Source organism: Aulonocara stuartgranti (assembly GCF_965226115.1).
Source record: "Aulonocara stuartgranti genome assembly, chromosome: 13".
Taxonomy (NCBI): Eukaryota; Metazoa; Chordata; class Actinopteri; order Cichliformes; family Cichlidae; genus Aulonocara; species Aulonocara stuartgranti.
The window spans coordinates 31,252,245-31,277,477 of NC_138949.1; the positions used below are offsets into that span (position 1 = coordinate 31,252,245).

At 38.3% G+C, this 25,233-nt stretch overlaps 1 protein-coding gene across 2 annotated transcripts in view; it reads left to right on the forward strand.

Annotated features, from left to right (window-relative positions):
- Window positions 1–25,233, forward strand: part of nrg3a (neuregulin 3a) — a 360,904-nt gene that overhangs the window by 190,181 nt on the left and 145,490 nt on the right. For both annotated transcript variants that reach the window (XM_082557497.1, XM_082557498.1), the window contains exon 2: window positions 17,346–17,475. In XM_082557497.1, coding sequence (XP_082413623.1) covers window positions 17,346–17,475 — 130 coding nt within the window. The remainder of the gene's footprint in view (window positions 1–17,345; window positions 17,476–25,233) is intronic.

Genomic DNA, 25,233 nt, shown 5'->3' on the forward strand with positions numbered 1-25,233 from the left:
ATTAACAACAATTTGAAAAAGCTGTATAAAACAAAGCAATATCCCACCACAGTATGACCTACTTCCTGTACAGGGTACTTAAAATGACATCTGTCTGTTGTCCGACCACAGTGAGCGATTGCTGTACCAAGTCATTGCTTCATTGAATTTTATAGCCCATATTAAGATAATGCATCTGTCCTGCACTCTGAAAGCTAGTAGTGCATTTAGAAAATGGAAAATACATCCAGAAACTAAAATGGGTTTTGGCTGAGCTGATCTACACTGAACTGCCCAAGATTATAGAGCGTGTCATTTTCTGTCTGGGCCACACAGGTTTTTCTTGTTTTATTTTTTTTTATTTTTTGCTTGTTTATACCAATCAATATGTTCTTCCTTTGCATATATGCATTTCCATACTCTTCCTTTCACTTTTCAGCATAATACAGTAAAAAAAAAAAAACAACCCATTAATAAATATAATAGCCTGAAATTTTTTATTCAGTAAAACTATAAATGTATAAGGTATTTCCTTAGGTAAACTATAAAGCATTATGAATTGTTTTGTGTTTAGTAAACATATTTTTGAACTGATTAGCTGCTGCTGTGCATTTAAAGCTACTGCTAATACTGTGCAAAGTCTGTTTATTTTCCTCGTAACACTGATAATATTTAAACGTTTACCCAAAAAATACTTTATTTATCTATATATGACATAGATGTCACTGTACTGTGTTCTATATGCCTGACTTTATCTTGGTACACAAAATTACTTGAAGTAATAAATATATGTCACATATCTGATTTGTAAAGTTCCACATCTACAGCTTTCTGTGGGCCACAGTTGGTCCTAACTGATGCCATTATCTCAGGGTGAATTTGATTCCTCCTTTACCTGGGCCAGATGCCAAGTGTGCTGAGACATCTGGACCACTCAAAACATGCAGTAACTGATGTGAAGCCCAGCTGATGACTTTTGTATCACATCTGGTGCAAGCATCATTTGTCCAGATGCCTTAATGTGTCTCCTATGGACTCTGTGGGATATAATGTATATTTGACAAACTGATAGATGATTTGTCAAAAAAAAAAAGTTGTGGCAACTGTTTCTGGTTAATTCACTTCTTTTTGGGTAAAGGAAAAAAACATCTTTGAAGTTATAAAGGATGATATCTATTTAAATTCAAGGTGGATTTGGTTTCTGTCTGTCTGCTGTATTACTTTCTCAACATTCCTTAATCCATTACACTTCAAAGAAAGCACTCACCCACTGCATTTCATTTCTATTATAGAAGTCAGACATTTGGACTGGTCCTTCTGTTATGGAACCATCACATGTCAAAGTATGAAACCAAATGTCCCTGCTTGTTTTACATGCTCATGCAGCAGCTTGGACTTCTGTACCACGTTGTTACTATGCTTGTCATGTAATTTAGTGTATAGCTTAATACACTAAAGCTGCTAGTAAATGCTCACCTATTGTTTTGATTCACAATTCTGTCCTCAGAGAGGGACATTCATGGAAAAAATACATGAACCAGCAAGATAGAGATTAAACACAGAACAAAAGAGAGAGAGACAGGACAGAGTTGCACAAAAGAAGAAATAAAATAAAAACCTAAAGTGTGAGATTAACTTTCTGTTGCTCTTCTCTGACATATGATTGAGATTTCAGCAGGTGACATGCCTTTGAGAAAATAATAGATATTTAGTTCAGTGTGTTTAGCTATCTTTTGTCATGACCTCAGGCTACATATGTTATGCTTCCATGTTTGAGACTTGTGGTGTGTTTTGTAGAATTTGGACTCCATGGAAAACAGATTAACTCACTGTCATGTTGGTTTTTCCACTTGCCTTGCATTGTGCTGTGGCCAACCCGGGAGCAAACTGCAGTCATGGTTAACAGATGTTATAAATAGTGTTTATTTACTGTTGATTGAGTCCAAATCAAGTTAATATTCATGCAGATGTGGCATAAACAAACAAGGGAAAAAGAAGGAAAAGAAACACAGAATGGTGCATTTCTTCTTCCAGTGGGGTTAAAGCTGGTAGTGTGGTTTTTGTCACTACAGCAAATACATTATTGCAATTGCAGAAGAACAGAAAGCCATCAGGGGACTGCAACACTCTGCTTTAAGACTAATACTTAATAAACCTATACAGCCTCCCAGTGACCCCAGTCTGCAGTAAGCAACACACAATGGAGTCCCCATGTCCTATGGGGAGCATCAGTGTTCAAAGATTTGGTGGCATTCACCAAATGTACAGGGGAAATGTCGGTCATGTGTTCAGTTAGTTGCTAAGCAACAAATGAAAACCTTTTCAAAGACATGGGCAATTTGTTATTCTCTGTTTCCATACAGTTGTTATAATTGCCACATTGGGTTTTTCTGAAACGCTCTGTGCTCAAGTGCTTGATTTGTTTTCAAAATGTAATTTCTGGTAGATTATGTTTTTAATTGCACATTTCTAAGAACAGCATTTTATTGCATATTTAGTTGGAAAACACCATCATAGCTGTAGCAACTTGTTTGCTTTTGATACCTTCCTGAGTTTCTGTGATTTCAGTTCATTATCATGCCGCAGCATTGCCCTCACTGTTGAATTCTCTTCATTCCTTACATCAACACTCCATCACATGGTGCAAAATTTTATTTTGGTCTCTTGTCTGTGGACTGAAAATGTCAAGTTTGTTAACACTTCTGGCTAAAGTTCAGTCAGTGATAGCAAAGCTAATATTTCCCGTCAGGTCAGCACTATCCCAAAGAGCCTAACGAGACTTGATTAATCATTATGTTGTGCCAGCTTACCAACCTACACAGGTGTTTGCACTTATTCTGACTGATTAGATTAAAGGTTGGATGAGCTATGCTGAGGGTTACATGAGGTCCCCGGACCGGAAGCAGCAACAACAGGCAGCTGGCATCAACATCTGCCAGAAAAAAAGGTAAACCACTCTGTTGCAGGAATTGAAACATTAAATACAAGTTTTCCATGAGATGGTGGAGAAGAAAACTGAGCCAGAAAGCAATTACAGTAACATTAATTTTATGGTCAGAAATACAAACCTCAAAGGAACACTTATGTTTTTACTTGTTGCATGACTTTCTTTCTGCACAAAAGTTAATAATATAATAATAATAGGCAAAAAATATACAGCTTTAAGGCCATAAAGGAAATGATCCTTAAATAATCTACCTCTCTAGTGCAGCATGTGATCTTGTGAATATTTTAAAGACTCTTTTCCAACTGAATTAAACTGAAAGTCGCTCTCCTCAAAGACCATATTAACAGTAGGAAGTCTTAGATGAAGGGTTAATTGTTGGCAGACAAGCAGTCACGCTTTCTCTCTCTATCTCCCTCTCTCTTTTTGTATGATGTGATTAGAAGCCCACAGCCACTGGTGCCACAGAGCGAGGACAATTGAGTCTGTCCCAAAAGTAATAGCTTCTTCTCAACTTAATTAAGGAAACTCACTCTGCATTCCATGTAAGGGTAGTGGTGGGGGCTAACAAACTGATCATACCATCTGTGTGTGTGTCAGTTTGTGTGTGTGTACACGTAGAAGACATGAATCGTGTCCTGTTTAACAGTCTTTTTCTCTTTAAATGTTGCATTTTTGCACTCTCTGCGATATCGTTTCATGTCAAGTTATCATTGTTAGTCCCTGTTAATTAATGTTTGATGGCATGTCACTGGTAACACTTTATTCTGTGTGTTGACAAGTTATCCATGATGACTGTGAGAAAAACCTCATATAGATGGAAAAATTCAATAAAAATCATATCTATATCTAAACCCTTCTGAGACAAGGCTTCCATTAATAGACCTTTTTAGGATCTAAAGTTACATTTTAAAGCAAGTGACATGTAGAAGCTGTGAGAATAGCTGAATGCACTGGCATTGCTTTTCAGATAAGGAAAAACTCAGCTCAGTTCTTTCTTAGAAAATGTAACATTCTAATGGACATTTTTAACACTGCAAATTCCATTTTTGGGTTTTAATCCAATACATGATCTTTTGATGCAAAAAGAAAGCGATGTGTAAAAATACCGCCGGAACAGACAAACTCCTTTTTCCAAGTCAAACGTTGGGTACTCCCTGTGATTTTTATCACATCTTGAAGTACAATCATCCTTATGTCATTATAGGCATGCTTACATGGATTGTATCAGATGGGAGGACAAATGACTGATATTATCACTTAGAGGACACGCTAGACTAAAGGAAAAAATTGAACATACAAGTTGTAGAAGTTAGGAAAATATAAGTATCGTTTGGTAGCACTTTCTATTACAGTTTGCTAATAAAGTTGTAATAGTAGGGTAACAAAGCAGAACTAAGAATGTAATTACACTTAATAATGTTAATATCCAGTAATATTATGGTAACAACAGTGGTTACAGTAAAGTAATATTACACTGAAATTTATATACTAGTTTTGCATTTTGCAGCTCTAGTTCCTGCTTATTAAACAGAAACTAGCAAGTTTCCATTTATTAATCCAGAGCATTAAACTAGTTGGGAATGTTGGGAACCTAAGGTAACCTTTTCACATTATAACATAGTAATACTAACCAAATATGCTAAAATAGCAGTATTATCTCGTTATTATAATATTATTACAATTTAAACTCCATAAAAATGTGAAAATTCAAAGACATGGCCTTCATATTTCTAGCAGATTTGCTTATTGTTACCATGGTATGCTAATATTACTACTTGGTTTTGCTTCATGGGAATGTTTTTATTTTCATATTTTTACCTCTAGTTTTTTGGACCCTTATTATCCAGTTACATAAACATTAGTGTAATATTACTCAACTGTTACCACTCTTGTTACCACTCTTGTTACTTGGTTATTAACTGTTATTACTTTAGTAACTGAGTGGTAATAACTTAGAAATGACCACATTATTACGTTCTTGTTTCTGCCTTGTTATCCTAATATTACCACTTTAATATGCAGTTGTAACCAAAGTTCAACCTATTATTTTATTAATATAAAATTTGTTGTTGAAATTGATGAAGTTAAACTGAAAGCATTCGCAGGGTAAGGCTGCTCTTATTCAGTACAAGGCATACTGTCAGCCTCAACCTGCATAAAGTTTGTATTTGTTGGCTACTGCAAAAACTACAAATTAAGTTTTTCACTCAAAGAGACCTCGTAGGGATCATGTTTGCCAGTACAGTGAAAAATATTAAGTTACAGTTATTTAGCTCTCTGCATGTACTCTCTCCTTCTTTATGTGCATATTGCTGAAATTATGTTCTCCCATAGCTCATTTGTGTATGCTCAGGCATCATCAGAAGATCAGTAATTGGATTTTCTGTAAAACCTTACTAAGAGTCTCTAAGGAACAGTAAACTATTCATATTGTCAAGTTAATTTGAATGCTCCATGAATAAGAATAAGAAGTTCCAACACTGTTGTTCTAAAATATAACTTGATAAAAGGCCCTACTGAATCACTCTTTAAGTTCTCTAACGAGTTGAATATTATACGTCTAAATACTCTTTTAGGATTGTTCCAGTATGATTAGTGGAGAAATGTAGAATTAGGACAGAAAATTTTCAGAATACTTGCTGAATACTATGCTGCTTCCATGAAACCAAAGTCAGTTTACACGGTGATGGTTGCATCAGCTGATCACATCTAATTAACAAATAAATCGAAAAATACCTTCAAATGATTCTATATGTAAGGTGAGAAAGAACCTTATGAAATGCACATTAATTATATGCACATGAAGAGAAATTTAAATTCCTGTGAGGTGGAACTGACAGAACACATTTTGTATTAATGGGGTTTCAAATATTAATGTTACCTGACATATGCCATGAATTACGCTTGTTTTAAATGATGTTTTTCACCACCTGGTGCTATTGTCAAATGATGTATGAAGTGCCAGCATCTATGTGAAAATTTTACTAAATAAATGTAAACATTATTGGGATGCTTTATTCAGCAGAGCTGTGGGCTTTGCCAGCATATAAATAGTCTTATTATGGGTACTTGCACACCACTGTATACTCCCAAGTGACATGACAAAGAGCAAATTCTAAAATGTGATTGAGATGATAAAAAATAGTTCTGCCAGCATACACTGCAGCTGTTGATAATGGGATTAAATCACCTGTTTAGGTTTATGTCTTAAGCAAGGGTCGTACATATAGTGTGGGAATGTTTGGTCTTTTATTTTTCCATACCCAAGACAAGCATTTATATAAGATTCTTTCAGATTTAAACATGTTTCTATCCATGAATGCATATGCATAAACATTTCTGTAATTTATTTGTTCACATATAAAGCAACAACTATAATATTCATAGTTTTCATGGGAAACCATATGGAACACTAGCCTGAATTGCTAACTTGCTACATATAAATGAGCAAGTTAGCAAACTCTGTGACGGCGCTCAAGGGTCACTTAGAACTGGACAGAGCAGATAGAGAGAAGTAACCTATGCCTGCAGAACCTGCACCATAAATCACTGATGAGCATTTCCATGCTTTTATGGATGGGGGCTTCCTCCTATGCAAATCTGAGTTTGTGAGAGGGGGGATGCACTGTACACGAATAAAGCAATCTAAGTGTGTGTGAACATTAAGTATTTTGGTAAAGCTGGATAAGACCTACAACACCCATAAAGTGTATCCTATTTGAAGCCAGGAAAAAAAATCACCCCCAAATCCCCACCAAGTTATTTTTACAGAGATAACAGTATTATTAATACTACGAGCTACAGCTGTTAGCACGTGATCCTCCTTATGGGGACCTGATATGTTTAATATGCTGCTGAGAATATAGCCCAGAAGAAGCGTATAGTATAGCTTTTATTTTGGAAAGAGCCATTTCTCTGTAATAAACTCTCTTTTCCAAAGATGAGTGATTTCTCGATCAGATTTATTTTTTCGTTTCAGCAACATTAAATTTAAAAACTGTACTTTTGAGTTAAAATATATATTTATAATTTTAATAAATGACAAATTAAAAAGGCATGAACATTTTTTTGTATCGAAAAAATATCGAACCGTGACACCAAAGTATCGAACCGAACCGAACCGTGAATTTTGTGTATCGTTGCACCCCTAATATATATATATATATATATATATATATATATATATATATATATATATATATATATATATATTATGATGATTATAACAAATTCCTCTTTGACCTCACCTCTGTTTGCAAAAAGGGAACAGTTAATCATATCCTGTACATAGTAAACATGGGTTTTAATTTCAGGTGTATAATTTATACATTTATTTATTTATGGTGGAAAGCTAAAGCTGAACCGATTGGATAAGGGATTAGGAGGGTTCCCGATGTAATATAATCCATTCACTCTAACCCTACCGGGTGATACTTTCATCAGCACTGCACTGTGTGTGTATGTATATGTGTAGGTGTGTGTGTGTGTGTATATATATATATATATATATATATATATATATACACACACACACACACACACACACACACACACACACACACACACACATATAGACACAGAGGGAGAGAGGTACCTTTTTGTTGCAGTGCAAGCAGAATTTGTAGGGATGATAATGTCAGACAGACATGAACTGTTGGTATGAGCAACAGCAGTGGCTTCAGCATTCACATTCACATTAGCAGCCAGGTTGTGATTATAATCTCCAGTGTCAGAATGAAGCCTGCAGGGATACAAAGTCAATCCAGAGAGAGTGTGCTGAAGCTATCACCTGGAGAGTAATGAATTTCTCTGTTATTGAGCCAGATGGCCAGGGGACAGGATGAGGCCTGATACTTAGCACTATTTATTTGGCAAAGCCTGGAGGTGTCCTGTGAATGCGATCTGAACAGAGAACATGAAGCATTGGGGGGACTTTATTGGCCAGGCAGGGCTGACTGACACACGGACAGATTAGCAGAGGTATAGCGGGCCTATCTGCACAGAGCAGGTGCACTTAAAATGAGCTACTGGAGTGTGTGTTTATGTGACTGTACGAGCCCGTGCGAGGAAAGACTGAGGGAGAGCGGGAGGAAACAGGTAGTATCAGATTTCCACGATTAGCCTGTTGTTGACCGCAGAGCTATCTTGACACACTGCCATTTTGTTTTTGTTTGGCTGTACAGTCAGAGCACGGAGGCCTGCTCACACACATCTATCTGTGCCATGCCACACAGGGCCAAGTATCTGCAATGCAGTGAGCAGTGTGGCTTTGCTCTGCTGCCTCTGTGCAACACTCAAGACTCCACATAGACAGACAAATTGAAATGCACGCACACACACGTGCATACACTAATTAACATTCACATGCAGATACACACAAGCGCTGGACTGAAGGAGACAGCTGCTGTGCATTTACTTCATATGAGGGATCATGAATGGAAATTCAGTGTCATCATAGACAGTAGCATATGTACTATACACTATATATTAATCAAAGTTGCACTAACAAGAAGCCCTGTTACATATGCTACTGTTACTGATTGATGAGTTACACACATGCACACACACTCACACAGATGTATGCATGGAGAAGCTTAACTTGACTTTCATCTTAACTTGAGATTTTCATCCAATTTGTTTACCTGCCACACAAAAGCTATTAAATCCAATCCAAAGCATCAGCAATGGAGCCATTCAAAGCAATTTTAAAGAGACACATCACATCACAGACTGGTGCTCTTATCTCAAAGAGCTTTGCTATCAGTGAAGATGACTTGGTGGATATTTTTTTGGACAGCTGCTCCATAAGAGCGAGAATGAGTGGGAGAGAAGTGAGGTGTGCTGTTATCTTTATTGGATCATGCTGTGCAATAATGATATCTTACCACCACCACAGCTATACTCAAGCTATGAGAACAGTGTCAAGAAACTGAATTTGAGAAATGTGTTGAACGTCAATGTCATGGCAAGCTTGATAATGAGCAGAGCTTCTGCCAAAGTATTGGAAGCCTGCTGAGGCTAAGCATTGTCATTTTTGTAGACAAACTACAACTGTCAGGTTAGCTAATGCATCTTTTTAGCCTGTTGCTGTCAAACTGTATGTTAAAAAGAAACAAGAACTAGCCAGCTATTAGGACTTGATACTCTGTTAGCTGATTAGCTGTTAAACATTTTCTGCTGCTCAACCAGCACAAGTCTGGGTCACAGGGAGGCAGTCTAAGCAGAGGAGCACAGATCACCCTTGTTGCTCGCTTATCCAGACAGAGACCGTGAAGTTTCCAAAGCAGCCATGACACACAGCCTCTCCAGCGTGTCCTGTTTCTGCCTGGGGTCTCCTTTACATGCTCAAAACACCTCACCTAGGAGGCGCCCAGGAGGCATCCCAGTCAAATACCTAAACCACCCAACTGGCTCCTTTTGATGTGGAGTAGTAGCAGCTCTACTTCAAGTTCCTACTGAAGGACTGAACTCCTCACCCTATTACAAATGGAGTCCCTACCCACCCTTCAAAAGAAGCTTGTTTGCACCACTTGTGTCTAATATCAGTTCATTTATGTATGCTAACATAGGTTAAATCATTTATCACAATATGTAAAGGATCTCCTTGGTAAAGCTTTGGATTACTTTGTCATAATGCTAAAAAAATATTTGCTTCTTTCTGCCTCCTTCTAAACCTGTGTGTGTCATGCAGTTAGCATTACAGTGGGTGGATAATGCATTAATCAAGTACAATGTTAACTCATGCATCATTCACTCCATTAAAGCTGTTGAGCTCATATTTCCTGACAGAAACACACATGCGCTGCTAATTTAGAAACAGTGCGTTTAAAATGTTACCATTTTAAAACTGGTTACAATTAATCGCAGAAGAAGAAAAAGCCAAACGAACAACGACAACAAACACAGAGTGTGCTCATGGAATTCATGCAGCAGTCCGCTAAGTCAGACAACACATAGATGTCAACAATACAGACTTGACAGCAGTTTCTGCCACAAACATGGAGTCAAACAGAGAGTTGGCACAGTTTTTACACACAGCATTGTGTGTGCAAAGTGTTACATTGCTACAGAACACACTGGTGATTTGTGTCTCCTCTGGAAAGAGAGCTAAAACAGGTTATTTAGATGTTGCACTGTGAGCACTTCGCTCCATGTAGTCCTCTTGGATCAGCTTCTCTTTGCCTTTGCTCTGAATGCAGATTATAACCAGTCCATTTGGCTTGTTTCTCTCATTGTGTTCAAAGTTCTCAGCCACTGAGCAGAATGAGTTGTTTGAAGTCATGAGAGGTTGTTGAGTTAATAAATAAAACTGGAAGGTTTTGCATAGAGGTTCCTTGCACAAGGTAATTGTTAAAAACACAGCTGGGAGGTCGGCTGTTGGTGTTTTAGAATTTAGCCAGGCCCAGCATGCACTGGTCGGTCGTTGTGGGTATTTTCGATTTAGCCCAATTAGCTTGGTATACTAAACCCGTGATTATTGAAGAACTGCCAAGACCACAAAAAAGTCCTTCATTAAACTGCGTTATTGTGTATTTTGTACATTTTAAGCATCAGTCTATCCCAGATGTGCACATATTTTAAACATTGTAAACATTTTTATGATCAAAACATAAAAAACCAAGCTGTCCAACACATGAGCTGGATAAGTGATTTAGCGTATCCAGCAATAATTGCAGTACTTGCAGTGTGTTGACCTCACAGGAGTGACTCTTCTCTTTGTTTTAAATACAAACATATAGTTCAGTTGTTTTTCATTGTCTGTTGAAGATGAATAAAGAAATTAAGATTTTATGTAATTTTCCCAAAAAAGAGAGGACACATTTCTAGTGTCTTTGTTGTTGAAGTGATGAACTGATGGGCTACAGATGGTCAGATAGGCAGTAAGCAGGACAAGAACAGCTGAATGGAATGAAAAAAAGAGGTGGGAGCAAAGAAGAAATATTTGTTCTTTTGACTACTGTTTGAAGGATTGTTTGCTGAGCATGCCTGCAGTGTGTTTGAAAAGTGCTTTTTTGATTAGGAAGACTTCAAATTGATTGAAATAACCCAGAAGTTTCTGCCAGCTATGACAAAAGCTTGTATTTTTACTAGATTTTTAGATTTTACTAAAACAGGCAGCGGCTGAATGACCAGTTTTACTTACCAGAGCAATTTCATAACACTTTGCGGAGGAACTTGACATGAATGACGGTAGCGTGATGGTGAATCGAATCATGTTGAAGAGGAAGACAACTGGGAACACAAATGGTCAATTAGTCATAATCATACACAGGTATACAGGATTTTAAAAAAGGAACAAGAGTCTGCATTTTCTTTCTATCATTTGAAAGCAGAGATAGTTACAGCAGCACTTCAATCAACATTAGGTTTCTAAATGGAAATTTCACTCCTCACTCCCCCACGGTGCTTTGAGCCTCAGTAGAGGTATAGCATATCATGGTATATATTTTTGACTGCAGTGAAAACTATGTCTAAAGTTTAAGACATAGACAGTTTTGTATGATCTGTCGAGAGCGATGTAAATGACTCCATAAATCAACATCTGTTGGAGGAACAGAACCATCTGAGTCTTCATGCATGGTTCTTTTTTATTTGTCTTTAACACCTTTCAGATGGTTTTTTCATAAATGCGCAGTGTATGAGCCATCAGATGGCGTACGCTGTGTGTTATCAATTAAAGACACCGCCTAGGCATTGAATGAATAAATACTCTCATCTGTTTTAAACAGGGAGTGTGAACATAATCTAAATATCAGCTTCACTGATTCAATTATCACAAGCAGTGACTCCAAGTTATGGAACCAGTTTCAAAAGTAAAATTTATGTTTACTTTTTCTTCTTGACAACTGCTTATATACCTATGTTCATTTTGTGGAAATTCGTTTAAAACAAAAAAGAAAATATAGTATAAAATATCATTAGCACACACCAGACTTATAAAGGCATACTGACACTTGTCAAGCCCAGTAATGTCATGAGTCAGTTCTCTAGAGCAACGTCCTCCAACTCAAACAACAAAGTCCTCTAGAGTGTCCAGTAGAAACAGGACAGCAGCAGTACTCTTGTCTCTGACTGCTGACTGATGAAGTTGCCTAACGATACCTTTAACAGTGTAAAAGAACTGTGTTACTACTACCTGTTACATTCAGTAACCCTCCGTTCTACAATAGAAAACCCCATGTTTCCATTTTTGTTAGTCTTTTTTGTGTAGTCCCTGTTTCTGACTATTTCCACTCCCAGCACAAATCAATAATCAGGCAGGGTAGAAGCAGCTTGCCCGAGACCTTTGCTATCAGTTAGCATGAATGCCTTGCTGGCAAGCTGTTGGTCTGCCACTTGGGAGAATTGTCAGCCAGGAAGTACACTATTACAGGCCTCCTCATGGGACCTCTGTGCTTCACCCACAACAGCCACATCTAGGTATTGGTACAGATGCATATGGTGGAAAACACATGAGGGTAGACAGTGTCAAGAGTGATTAAATATTGCCAAAGAATGTTACATATCAGCTAACTAATGCTAACCATAATATAGGTCGAGGAAGATTGCCCCGGGTGCATTCAGACAGTTATATATGGTTATATAACTACTGCCTTCACTAGCAATGCATGCTCACCACATCACATTACAAAGATAACACAGATTATTCCCTAATCAGTGCTTTGTTGATAACTGTAAGTGCCTGATAAATTATGACTTGAATATAGCTTAAGCAGATTTTTGTATAGCTGGCATTTCTCTTTTTCAGATAATGCATTCAGAAAAGTTTTGCAACAGCAGCAAAGAGAGAATTTGTGTTTTCATTTGCAACACTTTGGAGATGCTCTGTTCTGTCTAGACTGCAGAATTGTTGACAATTTAACCAACTGAACCGCCTCCACTAAGCAATATTATATATGAATTTATTCAAATTTATTGTAACAATGAGGAGAACGTCTGAGTTTCTTTCTTTCATTTATGGTTTGGTATGTAGCTCTGTTTTACATGTCTTTGCATGTCACACAAAAAATGAACTATCCAATATGGCATGGCATGTTTTCTATAACAGTAGTGAGGAAAAAGAGCTGTAAATGAAGTCTGCAAACATAACTTTGTTTGACCATTACCTTATGAATATAAAAAGGAAGGAATTTAATTTGGATTGGAGGCCAACACATCCATATTGAAGGGATTTTAGGGCTAATAGTGGTGCTTATGTCCTGAAAGTGCCCTCTCATAGTTTCTCATTTTGAAGGGAAATATTTGAACTACTTAATAAGTGGCTGCTGACCACATACCCAAGGGCCTATTTTTAGCCTACGTCAGCACTTGCTGTTAAAAGACAGAGGGAATGGTGGTTCAAGTATGAGAAATTATCCTACCTGTGCCAAACTTATATGGAATACACAACAAATAAACAAAAAAGGGAAAATGGCTTGGGAGAGAGATTTTACTCACTGCTGATGGTTGAGCATCGTGATTTAGCATAATGTTTAATGTGCAGGATCGCCTTAGAGACTTAGGTGAAGACGATATAAGTGAAGCTAATAGAATAAGCTTGCCTCCTAACATAAAGTTATTCTGAGTAAAAAGATGTGAATGAAAGTACAAGATCCGTACAGGAAAAATAACAACACCTGGGCACAAAATTCCAAAGTCTGACTTTTTACTCTATTGCCCCTCCACTTTTATATAGGATCATTTTTTGATTATGTACATCCTTACAAAGATGCTACTCTCCAGCTCAACCACACTTAAATATTACTCCAAAGGGATAGACTGGGGATTAAAATGCAACAGCAGGAGGTCTTAACAGTTTCTCTCTTCTGCTTAAACTCTTTACCCTCTTAAGAATTCTACTTCCTGTTCTGAGCTGGTATTACTGTTAACAAAGTCTAGCCTTAAGTGTAGGGGGAATTTTTTGAAGGATTCATAATTCTTAGACTTTTCTTAGAGTTTCATCACTGGGAGCATTTTGTTTTGCGAATATGGCTACAAATCTCTGTAGCAGCAATGTCTTACTTTGCATAAAACATACATGGTGATGAAATTTATAGTGTTAAAGTAGCAATATTAGAATTATTAGTATTATTTGAAGTAGACAAGCTGAACTTCTGAAATTCCTTCAGTATATGTCCCCCCCCCCCCCCGTTGATCTGGATTTCCAAAGTCGTAGAACAAAAATCATGAATACTGCATCACCTGCCCTTACTGGTGGTTTGATATCCTTCTAGCTAATCTCTTCTCATCTTGAAGTGTCTACTGAAGACATCTGTGTCATAGTTAGAAGTTCAGAAAGGACCCTGATTGCTCTTTTTTCCATCATTAATTCTGTAACTATTACATAAATGGCTACAGCTTCCTCTACTCCACAATCAAGCAGCGCTTTGATGCAGAGGTGAAAATCAGCAGCTTTCTTATTCCTTCCTCATTTCTTGCTTGTAATCAGTGAGAAGGAGAGAAGGAGAGAAGGAGACAAAGGAAGGAAAAGACGAGTTGAATTGGAGGGTTGTGTTATCCAGCACCCAATGGTTTATTGATCCTTTCGGGGCCTCTCCAACCTTCTCTTCACATCATAGTGGAGTAAATTGGACTGTTTTCTTCTGTAGTGATTGACGCCTGATGTCTGCGGGCTATGTTTTTAAACTTGCATTGATATTTCCAGCAGACTGAAATTACTGTTTTCAGTCTACTCTGGCATTCTTTAGAATGATACAATTCTTTGAGTGCATACAGTGTCTGAGCTGACAGGTGACGAGTGTTAAGCTAAACAACCTACAGTGCATTGTGACAACTCTGTCAACAAAAAAAACAAAGGGAGACGATGACAAATGGCGCTTCTGTCACTTATCGCAAAGACTAACAAAACAGCATAACCCAGTCCAAGCATGAAATCGTGTGTGGAAGGAAATCCTTTGTTTCAAAAAAGATCTAGTGTTGCAGACTGAGTGCAAAGAAAGATTCAGCACCGTTTTGTGGTTCAGGCCTTTGTTTTAATGTCTCTGTGGGCAGGATGTGCTCCACTGGAAGGCGAGGCATCTATGTCTGGACATACCCAAGGAGATAGTTATTGTGAATTCTCTTACAATCATGGCTTCTCTTAATCTCTCTATTTGTCCTTGTCTAGTTGAAATGCTGTTTTCAGAATGAATTCATTCTCACCGTTACCTTGTGAATCCACAGGATGCGAACAGCAAAATAATGCTGCTTTCTTTCCTGCATATGTTCTCTCTCCCTAAACCTGCTGTTGAAACTTAATGTTAGTTGCCATGATTGAACAATATGTGTTTATTATATTTCCCAGATTATTCAAATGACACTGGTGACTTTTTTAGATCTTAGCCACAGAGCCAGAAACTTCGACACTAACTGGTATTGGTTAAGGCTTTGGTCATGCCACTGGGTACAACCACTGTTTGCATTGTTTTGTTGTTTTAGAGGAAGTGACAGCTTCACTGTCAGGGTTAAGAAGACCTCCCTGGATGATTAGAGAACTCTAACTTTTGTCCGTAGCACCAATTGTTTTCAAGCTCAAGCTGAAACCTTTTCCCCCTTTTTGTTCTTTTCTCTTAATACTAATCGCTATCATCATTATGTGTGGATTTTTAAAGCTAAAATTTGAAAACCATCTGAAACCAGTCATGGTAATTTTTTTCATATTTTACCCAAAGCTGGGTAGTTGTTAAATTGGATACACTACAATTTAGTTTAGACAACTCTAAACTAAATTGTAGTGTATCCAAACTTCAAATAGCAAACTTCAAATCCTGTCAACCCAGGTAATAACAGGTCGGTATTTAAACTGAAACAGATATTCAGAAATATTTATTTATTTGTAAATAATTCATTACTCTGTACGTGCTTTTCATGTCAGCCTCGGATCCGGCGTTGAGCGCATATCGCCATGTTGTCCAAGCTACTGGAAACCTCAGTTTACCCCTTTCCTTAGTTCCCGGTTCAACTACTAACTTTAAACCAGTCTCTCATCTGCTAATTATCAGTGGTTGCAGAATATCCCTGGGGTCTGATCAGCACCTAGCGTCTCATAAGCCAACCCACCACTCAATCCTGTGGTGCCTCATACTGCTGATTAAGGGATCTGAGCCCATACAAAAATAACTCACCTCTAACTCACCTCCACAGTCCTCCCCTCTCCTCATTTCTTGATTGAAAAATCTTCAGTTCACTTGGATGTATCTTCCACACATCATTAAAGAACAACCTAATACAGTGATCAGTACTCTTGTGGAAGTAACAGCATCCTCTAAGTAAAACTGATTTTAATCACTGAAGCATAGTGTTCTGGTTCATCACAGTTCATCTAGCTACTTTAAGAAAAACATAGCTGGGATTCTGCTAATGAGAGCCCTTAGCAGACTCATTTTTCATTTGTAAGCACAAAGGAAAGAGTCAGGAGCCCAGTCTGGTATTAATAAATCTGAAGATCAGATTTCTCCCTGCATCTGAAAGCTTGATCGGCTCCATCACAGGCTTTCTAATCAATGCTGATCTTATCCTCAACCAGCAATAAAATGCCCATAACACCATTATTTCATTGATAGTGCATTTTTCTTTCTCTTGAGAAACTGTTTGTTATTAACTGGAGATTATGTATCGGAATTTCAGGAGCAGGACCACGCCTCCAAACACGCTCCTTCTGGTTGTCATCTATATAGGTTCCCCCTGTTCTGCAAGCTGTTCATTCTCGTTTACGTGCCCCTCCCTCCCTTGTTCTCAATTCTTTAACTTCTTCATTTCTATGTAGTGCATGGGGATCTGCCAGGCCCGGGAGCCATCGCCAGTTCCCTTCGAGGCCTTCCCCAAACCGCAGCTCAATTCATGTCAAAGCATTCACTTTTACCTACTAAAACGCTGTCAAACCTAAGATGAGGACGTCGGTCCAGCTAGTGAATTTCAATTAGGAGGTCATTTATTAATATACATCGAGCAGATTCCCTTAGATTTGTGTACTACGCACAATCACTCACGCAAGTTGTGATAAATCACTGGAAGAACTGATGTTCTCCAACAGCATTACTGCAACTATAGAGTATTAATCATAAAGAGACAGATTATTACCTGTCCTCCATCCATCTTTTGCTTGTGACATCGCAGGGTCTAAACAAACAATCGCATGTTGGTTTTATCCACAATGTGCGTCAGGTTTGTCTGTAGGCACAGACAAACTGTTCTTATGCATCCTTGGCTGGCGCCAAACAATTCTGGTATTTTTCTACTGTAGTTCAAGATAAAACCATGATTTATTTGAAGACACGGCGAGTGAAAATGAGGTCCTCTCTACGTGTACACAGGTATTTTAGTAAACTTAGCTTATTCTTGTTTTAGTTGGGTAAAAACTGAGCTTTTGAAAAACTCCCTACAGGGTGAAGGAAGGACACCGTGCTTGTGACTGACAAGATTTTCTTTGTTTGTTCTGCAGCATCTCCAACTGTCCCTCCGCTACACTCGGAGCATTTCAAGCCCTGTCATGAGAAGGACTTGGCCTACTGCCTAAATGGTGGCGAATGCTTTGTCATCGAGACACTCAGCGGGCCTCACAAACACTGCAAGTAAGTGATAATTTATTGAAATACCTCTGCTTCTTTCCTTTTCTTATGTTCTCTTTCCTGCATCCATTCTCCAGAGATTTATGTTGTGTCTGCTCGGTATATGGTTTGTTGTTCTGACATTTAGCTGTATACTTTGGATTAGATACTTGGTATATCATCATGCTACATATATTAAAAGTGATAATCAGTTAAAGGACATGGATACAAAATAGGCAGTTTTTCCTGTCTCTTTTCTAAAGGATAGATGGGTTAGGTTTTGTTCAGTGGTGCATATCTGGTGTAAATATGTGTGACGCAGCTATACACCAAATTAGGGCAGAGCAATATGGCCAAAAATATTTATCACGATACACATTTGAAAATTTGCGATAACGATATAACTGACGATATAATTGACACGAGACAAGATACTTTACAACTCCACAACTTTATTAGTGCAACCCCCCCCCCCCCCATTAAACCTTTAAAGCCGGTCGGTTTGCGTAACTATTTTTAAATCCTGGTAGAACTGCAACCACATAAGCTAGCGCAATAATTTTTTTTGCATATGAAACCGGAGGAGTTGTACTTACATCTTATGCCATCAGCTTGTCCTCGGTCACGGTTTCCTTCCACATATAGCTTTGAAAGAAATTGCATATTAACCACTTGCAGCAACAAAAACATAATATTCCAGAAACACGCTTTGCTGATCCGAGCAGCTGTTCGTAACACTTCCTACCTCAGAATAGACATCAGCGCAAACTACCGCATGTCCGCCATTACCTGCCTGGAACTGGAAGTGAAATCATTTTCGCGGAAATGTAGTTTTGTTTTTTTTTTTTTACCTTCAGGGCCTTATAAGACTATACTGGTGTTTTTAAAAGTTATGTTTGACTTTATGACTTTCTGTATCGTTCCTGGGATGCTTAGAACTCAAATTGCACTGCTGGAAATAGTTTATTTTGATGCATATGCTGTTTTTTTGCAAATTTGCATTATAATATTTATTTTCGTTTTTCCTGCATTATATAAAAATTGGTGTATTTAAAAAAAAAAACTATGAAGACACTCAAAATAAATTTCCTGTGGTGGGAAACTATTTTGTGCAACTTTTTTGTATTTACAGTTTTGAGGGATAAGCCTCTTAAATTTCTCTAACTAGAAATATATGTTAAAAAAAACCAAAACGATTTTCAATTTTTTGTAGTTTATTGCACTTTTTTGCAATTTATGTAATTACTATGCACTTAATGCAGACATATTATTAAAATTTGGGCTATAATGATTGTATTGATGTATAGCAACTTCAAATGCTCCCAAAAATGGCACTAAAAAATGTAAAAATATAATATAAGCTCTGGCGGACTTGGCTCTATGGTAGGTCTTAAAGGGTTAATGTATTTTCACTTGAACAAGCAGCAGTTTTTTTATATGCATTAAAGCTATATAAAAAACTTAACAGTGCAAATGCAAATTCCTTGCTGACAGTTTAACTAAAAGATATTTCCAGTGGAAATTGGCCGACATATCCTCAGCATAACGATGTATAATATCCACATAACTTAAAAAGAGGTTATACACACACAATACGGTAATATTATGTTAAACCAAAGTCCATATTACTGACTAGGGTAGCCGTAATGCTCCAACAATCAATCAAGTGGTATGGCTTCATAGCTTCGTACTAAAACATTTTTTGACAGATCTTTGAGCGCCGTGTACCACATAACATCGGTTCGAGGTCAGTAAACACAACCAGAATTCATACATGAGGTGCACCAGATTATAAGGGGCTCTGTCGATTTTTCAGAAAATCAAGGGATTGATTTTAAGTGTGCTGTATTTTCCGAAAAACACGGTAATAACGACCGCCCGCTAGCATGCTCTGTCAAACATTGTGCTTTGGTGTGTATCTGATAGACGAAAGCCAAACCAGTTCCACAACCACTGAAGTTGCACATTTTTACAAACCAATTCTGGTTCATCCGTTTCATTCAACTATCTGCTTTCACCCATCTCATTCTCCGTCGCTGCCATGCTTTTCCACCATGTGCGTATGAAAACAAAGGTACTGCGAATGCATGTTTTAACCATATTCTATCGCGATATTTAATTTTCTTATCATTGCCTAACATTATACCAGTATTACTGTGAATGGTATGATATGGCCCAGCCCTACACCAAATATAATAAAATATGCAACAAGTTAGAGAACGAATCTCCCTGCCAAACACTCAGATCACCTCATCGAGAGGTTCGCAAGATGATTCTCTTTCTTTCTTTAAAGATAGAAGCTTTTATTCACAGTGGTTAACGTGAACAAATGATTGGAGTCTTAGAGGTCAAGACCTAAAAAGGCAGCACACTCTCCTCTAATCCACTCTGCTGTTTAGTGTTAAACAAATACTACTAATTTCTCAACAACGGCTAAGTATGCTTCTTCCTGGTTTCACCTCCTCCTGCCCCAAAAGCTCTGCAGGCATATTGAATGATCTACTGGTTAAGGAAGGTTTGTGAGATACTGAACGTGCGCACCAATGACTATAAATGCTGTGAATCTATGCTGGCAACTGCCACCCACTGTGAAGGGGTAAGCTAAGAAAAAAATCCAGTGAATGTAGTGTATTTGATATTGTAGCAGCATCTGTAGGGACTGCTTCTTTATTTGACGTACTTTATCAAAAGATTCTTGCATCTTTGTCTTCCTGCTATGTGTCTATGAGCATTATATTAATATCTACGTGCACCTTATTTGTCCCAGATTTGAGAGTAGAGCTCGTGGGCATTTAGCCCCTTTAAATGTGGGGCCTTTTACTAATTAAGTCCCAGAACAACTTCTTCCAAAATCTAACCTCCGGACTTCCATCCGACCTCCTTTTCAAAGAGTGTGTTTTCCAGCCCTGAGCTACGACTATACAGCCATACGCATGTGAAAGTGTGCATGTGAGCATCCACAAATGAGGAGGGATTCTACTCAAGCAATGGAAGACTCGCTAAGCTGGAAAAATAAGATCAAAATGAATATGAGATGCAGTGGTCATTGTGCATTTGAACACCACACATGCACTCGGTCTCTTACACAAAAACAACAAACCACAATACTGTGAGAAGTCATCTCACATGGGAAATTTGTTATTTTCTGTTTACAAGTCTGCTTGCATGCTGCTGGCCAGTAATCAGTAGCCGGTCTCAAGTTGAACATCTGCAGGCAGTTACAGTTTAGACTCACAGATTTCGGCCAACAAATGGACTGTTATCATGCTTATGGGGTCAACAGAGCTACGGAGAATCAGACAGCAGGATTTGGACTTTACAGATAAATTATACTGTTTTTTGGGAAGGGGGGTTAATTTTTTTCTGGAATAGGTTATTTGCCATATAAAATATGGTTCAGATATTAGAGGTTGCCCTAAATTGGTTAGCCACTTCTGTAGTTTTCAGTTGATTATGCACTGTGAGGTTTAGTAAAAACTCCACCAAGCCCAGAACAATCTGTTTTTTTTCCTCTTTTATTACAAGAACAGTGTTGTAGCTTGAACTATGACAAGAAAAGCACAGAAAAGAGAAAATGGGTGAGAAAGACCAAGGTGTAGGTGGATGAGGAGTTGGAGATGGGGGAGGACTGTTGTCCTCCCCGGCTCGCTTCTGTTGCCATGACAACCCAATAATCTGTGGACAAGCTCAGCTGTTAAAGAGAGGAGGGTTGTAATGTATGCCGGGACTGCTTGATCAGGCTGCCTGCTAATGTTAATGCTTGTGAGGTAGAGAACAGCAGAGAGCTTAATCGCGTGGCAGCGAGCTTTCTAAAGGAATTGTATGGACCATCGAGCAATACGACATTCACTCTGGATCTGAATAACAGCTGGTATGACAAAGCAGTAAAACTAAGTGTGTTGCTTAAAAGATAACATTTGGAGTTTAGAAAGGATCATCTTTAATATTTAGGAACTGGTTAGACTAAGATAATGCTTCATAGGAATACTTCAGAAGTTGATCTACTTCCTGAGTGAGGCCTTTAAATATTTCAAACCCTATAAAAGAGGATACATTTTGTTTCAGCTTACTCGCTTTGAGACATTAATTTATCATCATCAACAAAAGAATGATGAATTTCACCGCAGGCGTGAGATCAATGCATAATCTGATTCAGTTTGTGTTTACAACAAATTGAGACAAATCCACTTATAAAAGTGTGATCAATTCAGACAGTAAATGGGGATAAATTGAGCCAGTTTGTGGCATTATTTGCCACTGAATTAATCATTTTTTGTTAGTAAGACGAAACCTGATCCTTTTTGCAATGATTTCCTCTAACGAGTATCAAGTGGTATTCCCAGCCAGCTGTAAAACAGGTGTAGATTGTCCCCGGGAGCATTGTTTAGCGCTGACACTGTGTGCAACGCTCGCGTTTGCCATCCTTATGGGATGGCTGCAGAGTCAGAAGGAGATGTGAGTCATAAGGACTGCTCGTCCTCTCACACAGAGACCCACCGTGCATACATGCCAGTGCTCCATGCTTTGGGCAACATAGTCAGGCATTCATTAGTGCTCAGCTAACCAGGAAATTAGTCACTGTGCTAAGATAATATTTTAAGAACATGGCAAGAGGCCAATGCATTGAGTTTTAAAAGTATGTGATACTGAATTTGATTAATTACTTTTTGAGCTAAGTGTGATTTTTTTTCTGAAGAGGACCAAAGGTCTAATAATAGCTTTGGTGTAATTACTGCTTCAAACAATGTCTGTTTAAATATCTTTCTGACCATTTTTCCTAAACACTTTTACAGTCATTTATCTCTTTATTCTTATCCTCTGATTTTAGAGAGAACTGTTGGCCCCGAGTAACGATTCTGCTATACGCTGATTCCTACTGAGCCAGCAATCCAGGAAATTGCACTTCACCGCTTCTTTCTTGGAACAGTTTATTTATTCTGTCTTCAGAGTTGCATGCAATGAATTTGGTTTCTGGACAGTTTAGTATTTATTTCCTTCTGCCAGAGTGACCAGGCAAAAAACTGTGTCCTTGTGCCTAGTTAGCTAAGCCCGCCTCACTGCCCTCTGTTGAGAAGCTATTCCAAAGCATCAGGAAGGAAATCTCACCTGGCAAGTAGAGATGGTGTGGGTTTAGAAGAGATCCTTCCAGAGCCCGAGCCAATGAGACAGGACAGTGACACAGATACTCTCTGGAGGTTGGAACCAGATATATCACGCACGAACCCTGGCGCTGCTTGCGTACCGCCAGCTACGATGTTGGTTCAGTGTGTGTTGCGGGTCATACAGTCGACCTCTCATTCAGTGAGGGTGTTTTTGAGCAATGTAAAATCTTACTTTGGGACCCATTGTAAACCTTTTTTAAAAACACTAAACATGATGGAAGGGGGCTTGCTGGCTTTTAATTTGCACTTTTTTGCTCAGGGGTCTTTTTTGGATTGAATGAATGTGGAGCACATTGCTCAAGAGCACTGAATTGAAAAACTAAACAGCCGTGTAGCTTTAAAACATTATTCAAGACAAAGAGTACTGATATAAAGGGTACTGATGTTTCAGATTTTATTTGTTTGATATCTGTTTTTTTGCTTCATCATTGAGAGTGAAAGGCCACACAAGAACCTCTCCACAGTTGTAAACTTGAGCATTTCATTATTTCATCATTTATTCATTTATTTATTTATTTCACACTTAATTAAATGACCCTTGAGCTGATATGTTGTGCAGGTACAAACATGCAATGGAGGCCGCGTCTAAAGTTTAGATAAAACAGTATGAAAAGAACGAATAGAATATTTTGTAGCGCCCATTCGCCAAGGATTCCTGTGTTTCCTGCACGACGTGAAGAACGAGATGGGAGGGGTAAGGCTCCACTGCTTTCTGGAGTGTAATCCTCGTTCTCTTACTGACAATCCTCCTCATCTTCCCTCCTATCTCTGTGGACTCCAGTCTTGTCTTTTCCTGGGTGACCTTAGGCTTTTCCAAAGCATTCAGCCATGGATCAGCCCCACTAGATTGACTTGGGCTGCACAGGTGCGAGGAGCGGCTGCACAGGGGAATAGATGACTTTACTTTCCCTCCTCATGCACACATACACACACTTACAAGCCAATTAACAAGAAGCATGCATGAAATTGAAAATATAGCAGCCATAACACACATTTAAGCTGCCAGTAAACAAGCTGATTAAAATGTATATGGAAAAACACAGCCGTGTGACACATTTGTGTCAGAATTCCAGTGTCATGTCATGTTCACTATATATGTTTTTAAATATAGCATAAATTGGGAAAAAAAGAATGTTTTCAGCAAACTGCACAAACTGTCCTTTGGGTTTGTTATCGCGATGCACTGGGTGATGGGGATAAAGATAGACATGAGGTAAAGAACCATGTGCTCACATATAAACACAGTTTGATGGGGAATGTTTTAAGTCAAACCAAAATGCTTTCCTCAATCTATCCAACTAATTAACCAGCAAGTAAAAGCATAATTAAAAGGTGAGTGTTCCCATTTGATAATTACAGCCTTTAAATGTGGACTGTGTTGCTCGTTAAAAGGTTGCTGTGCCTGGTGTGTTATGGCATCAATGCCAGGGACACCTTGTGTGTATCTCTGCATCTGTAGCAGCATTTAATAGACTGGCTTTGACTCTTTATGATGACAACACATCAGGAAACAGGTTTGCATTAACGAGTATCCATTAAAATGTGATGTGACACAATGTTATACATTCTTTGTTGTTTTTACAAATATGTTACTTTATTTTGATGCCTGATCATTATGCAGAATTTGTTTCCCCTGAGTGAAACCTTTGCATCTTCTGCCCGTTACCTTGTAGTAAAATATCGACCATCGACAGCACGGGATTTTTTGCTTCACATCAGATTTTTGTCTCATTTCCAGTGTTAGCAAGCGTGGTTTGGTTTAAACATTTTTTTCCAAATATTCAAACAGTGTTTCAAGTGGCATTTAAATGCTGTTGAGCCAACGGTTATAAATAATGTTTGATAATCCTCTGCTTTTCAGCCATTTTTCAACCAGTGCTCACTAACTCCAGAAAGCATTTCATACTCAAAGCTCACGAGACTTTAGTCAATGTCACATTCCGCTGCCCTGAACTCTTTGCTCTGGGCATTTGGAAAAAACCCTTAATGCAATCAGTCACACAAAAAAGGACACATGTGAGAGTTATCCCAAGATACCCTCCAACATCACATTCCAACTGTGAGTTTGTCAGGAGTCAACGAGTGTGTATATAGAGGTCAGTGCATTCTGGGAAATATTGTTTCTGTCAGCAGGGATTTACCTTGACTGGATAAAGGTGTGTCAGATGCTCACTACAGAGAATATTTGTTATAAACAAAGCAATGTCAAAGTATTTTGTCATTAGAGAAACAAAAAAATCTGTACTGCTAATTAAATTCACAAACCGCTCGGATGCTGATAAAAAAAGAAAATCCATCTTTTTCTTAGTCACTTCTTCTCCATCTTTCTTCCCTTTTCTTTCTTCAGACGGCCCTCCCTCTCTCTGTTCTCTCCTTCCCCCTCTCCTTCTCTTTTGCTTTGTCAATTTCTCTAAACCCTCTTCGCCATCTGTGCGATAATAATGGCACACCAGTGGGAGTTCCACTGGTGTCTTTCTGACAGTAATAAACAAGGCTGATGCCATGGCATGCTTTCGAGGTGGGAGAAAATTAAACAGATAAGAGACCACATATTGTGGCTAGAAGGCACCGCTTTTGGTGAGCGAATCCTCCAAGATGCAAAGAGGAGCGCTCAACGTGC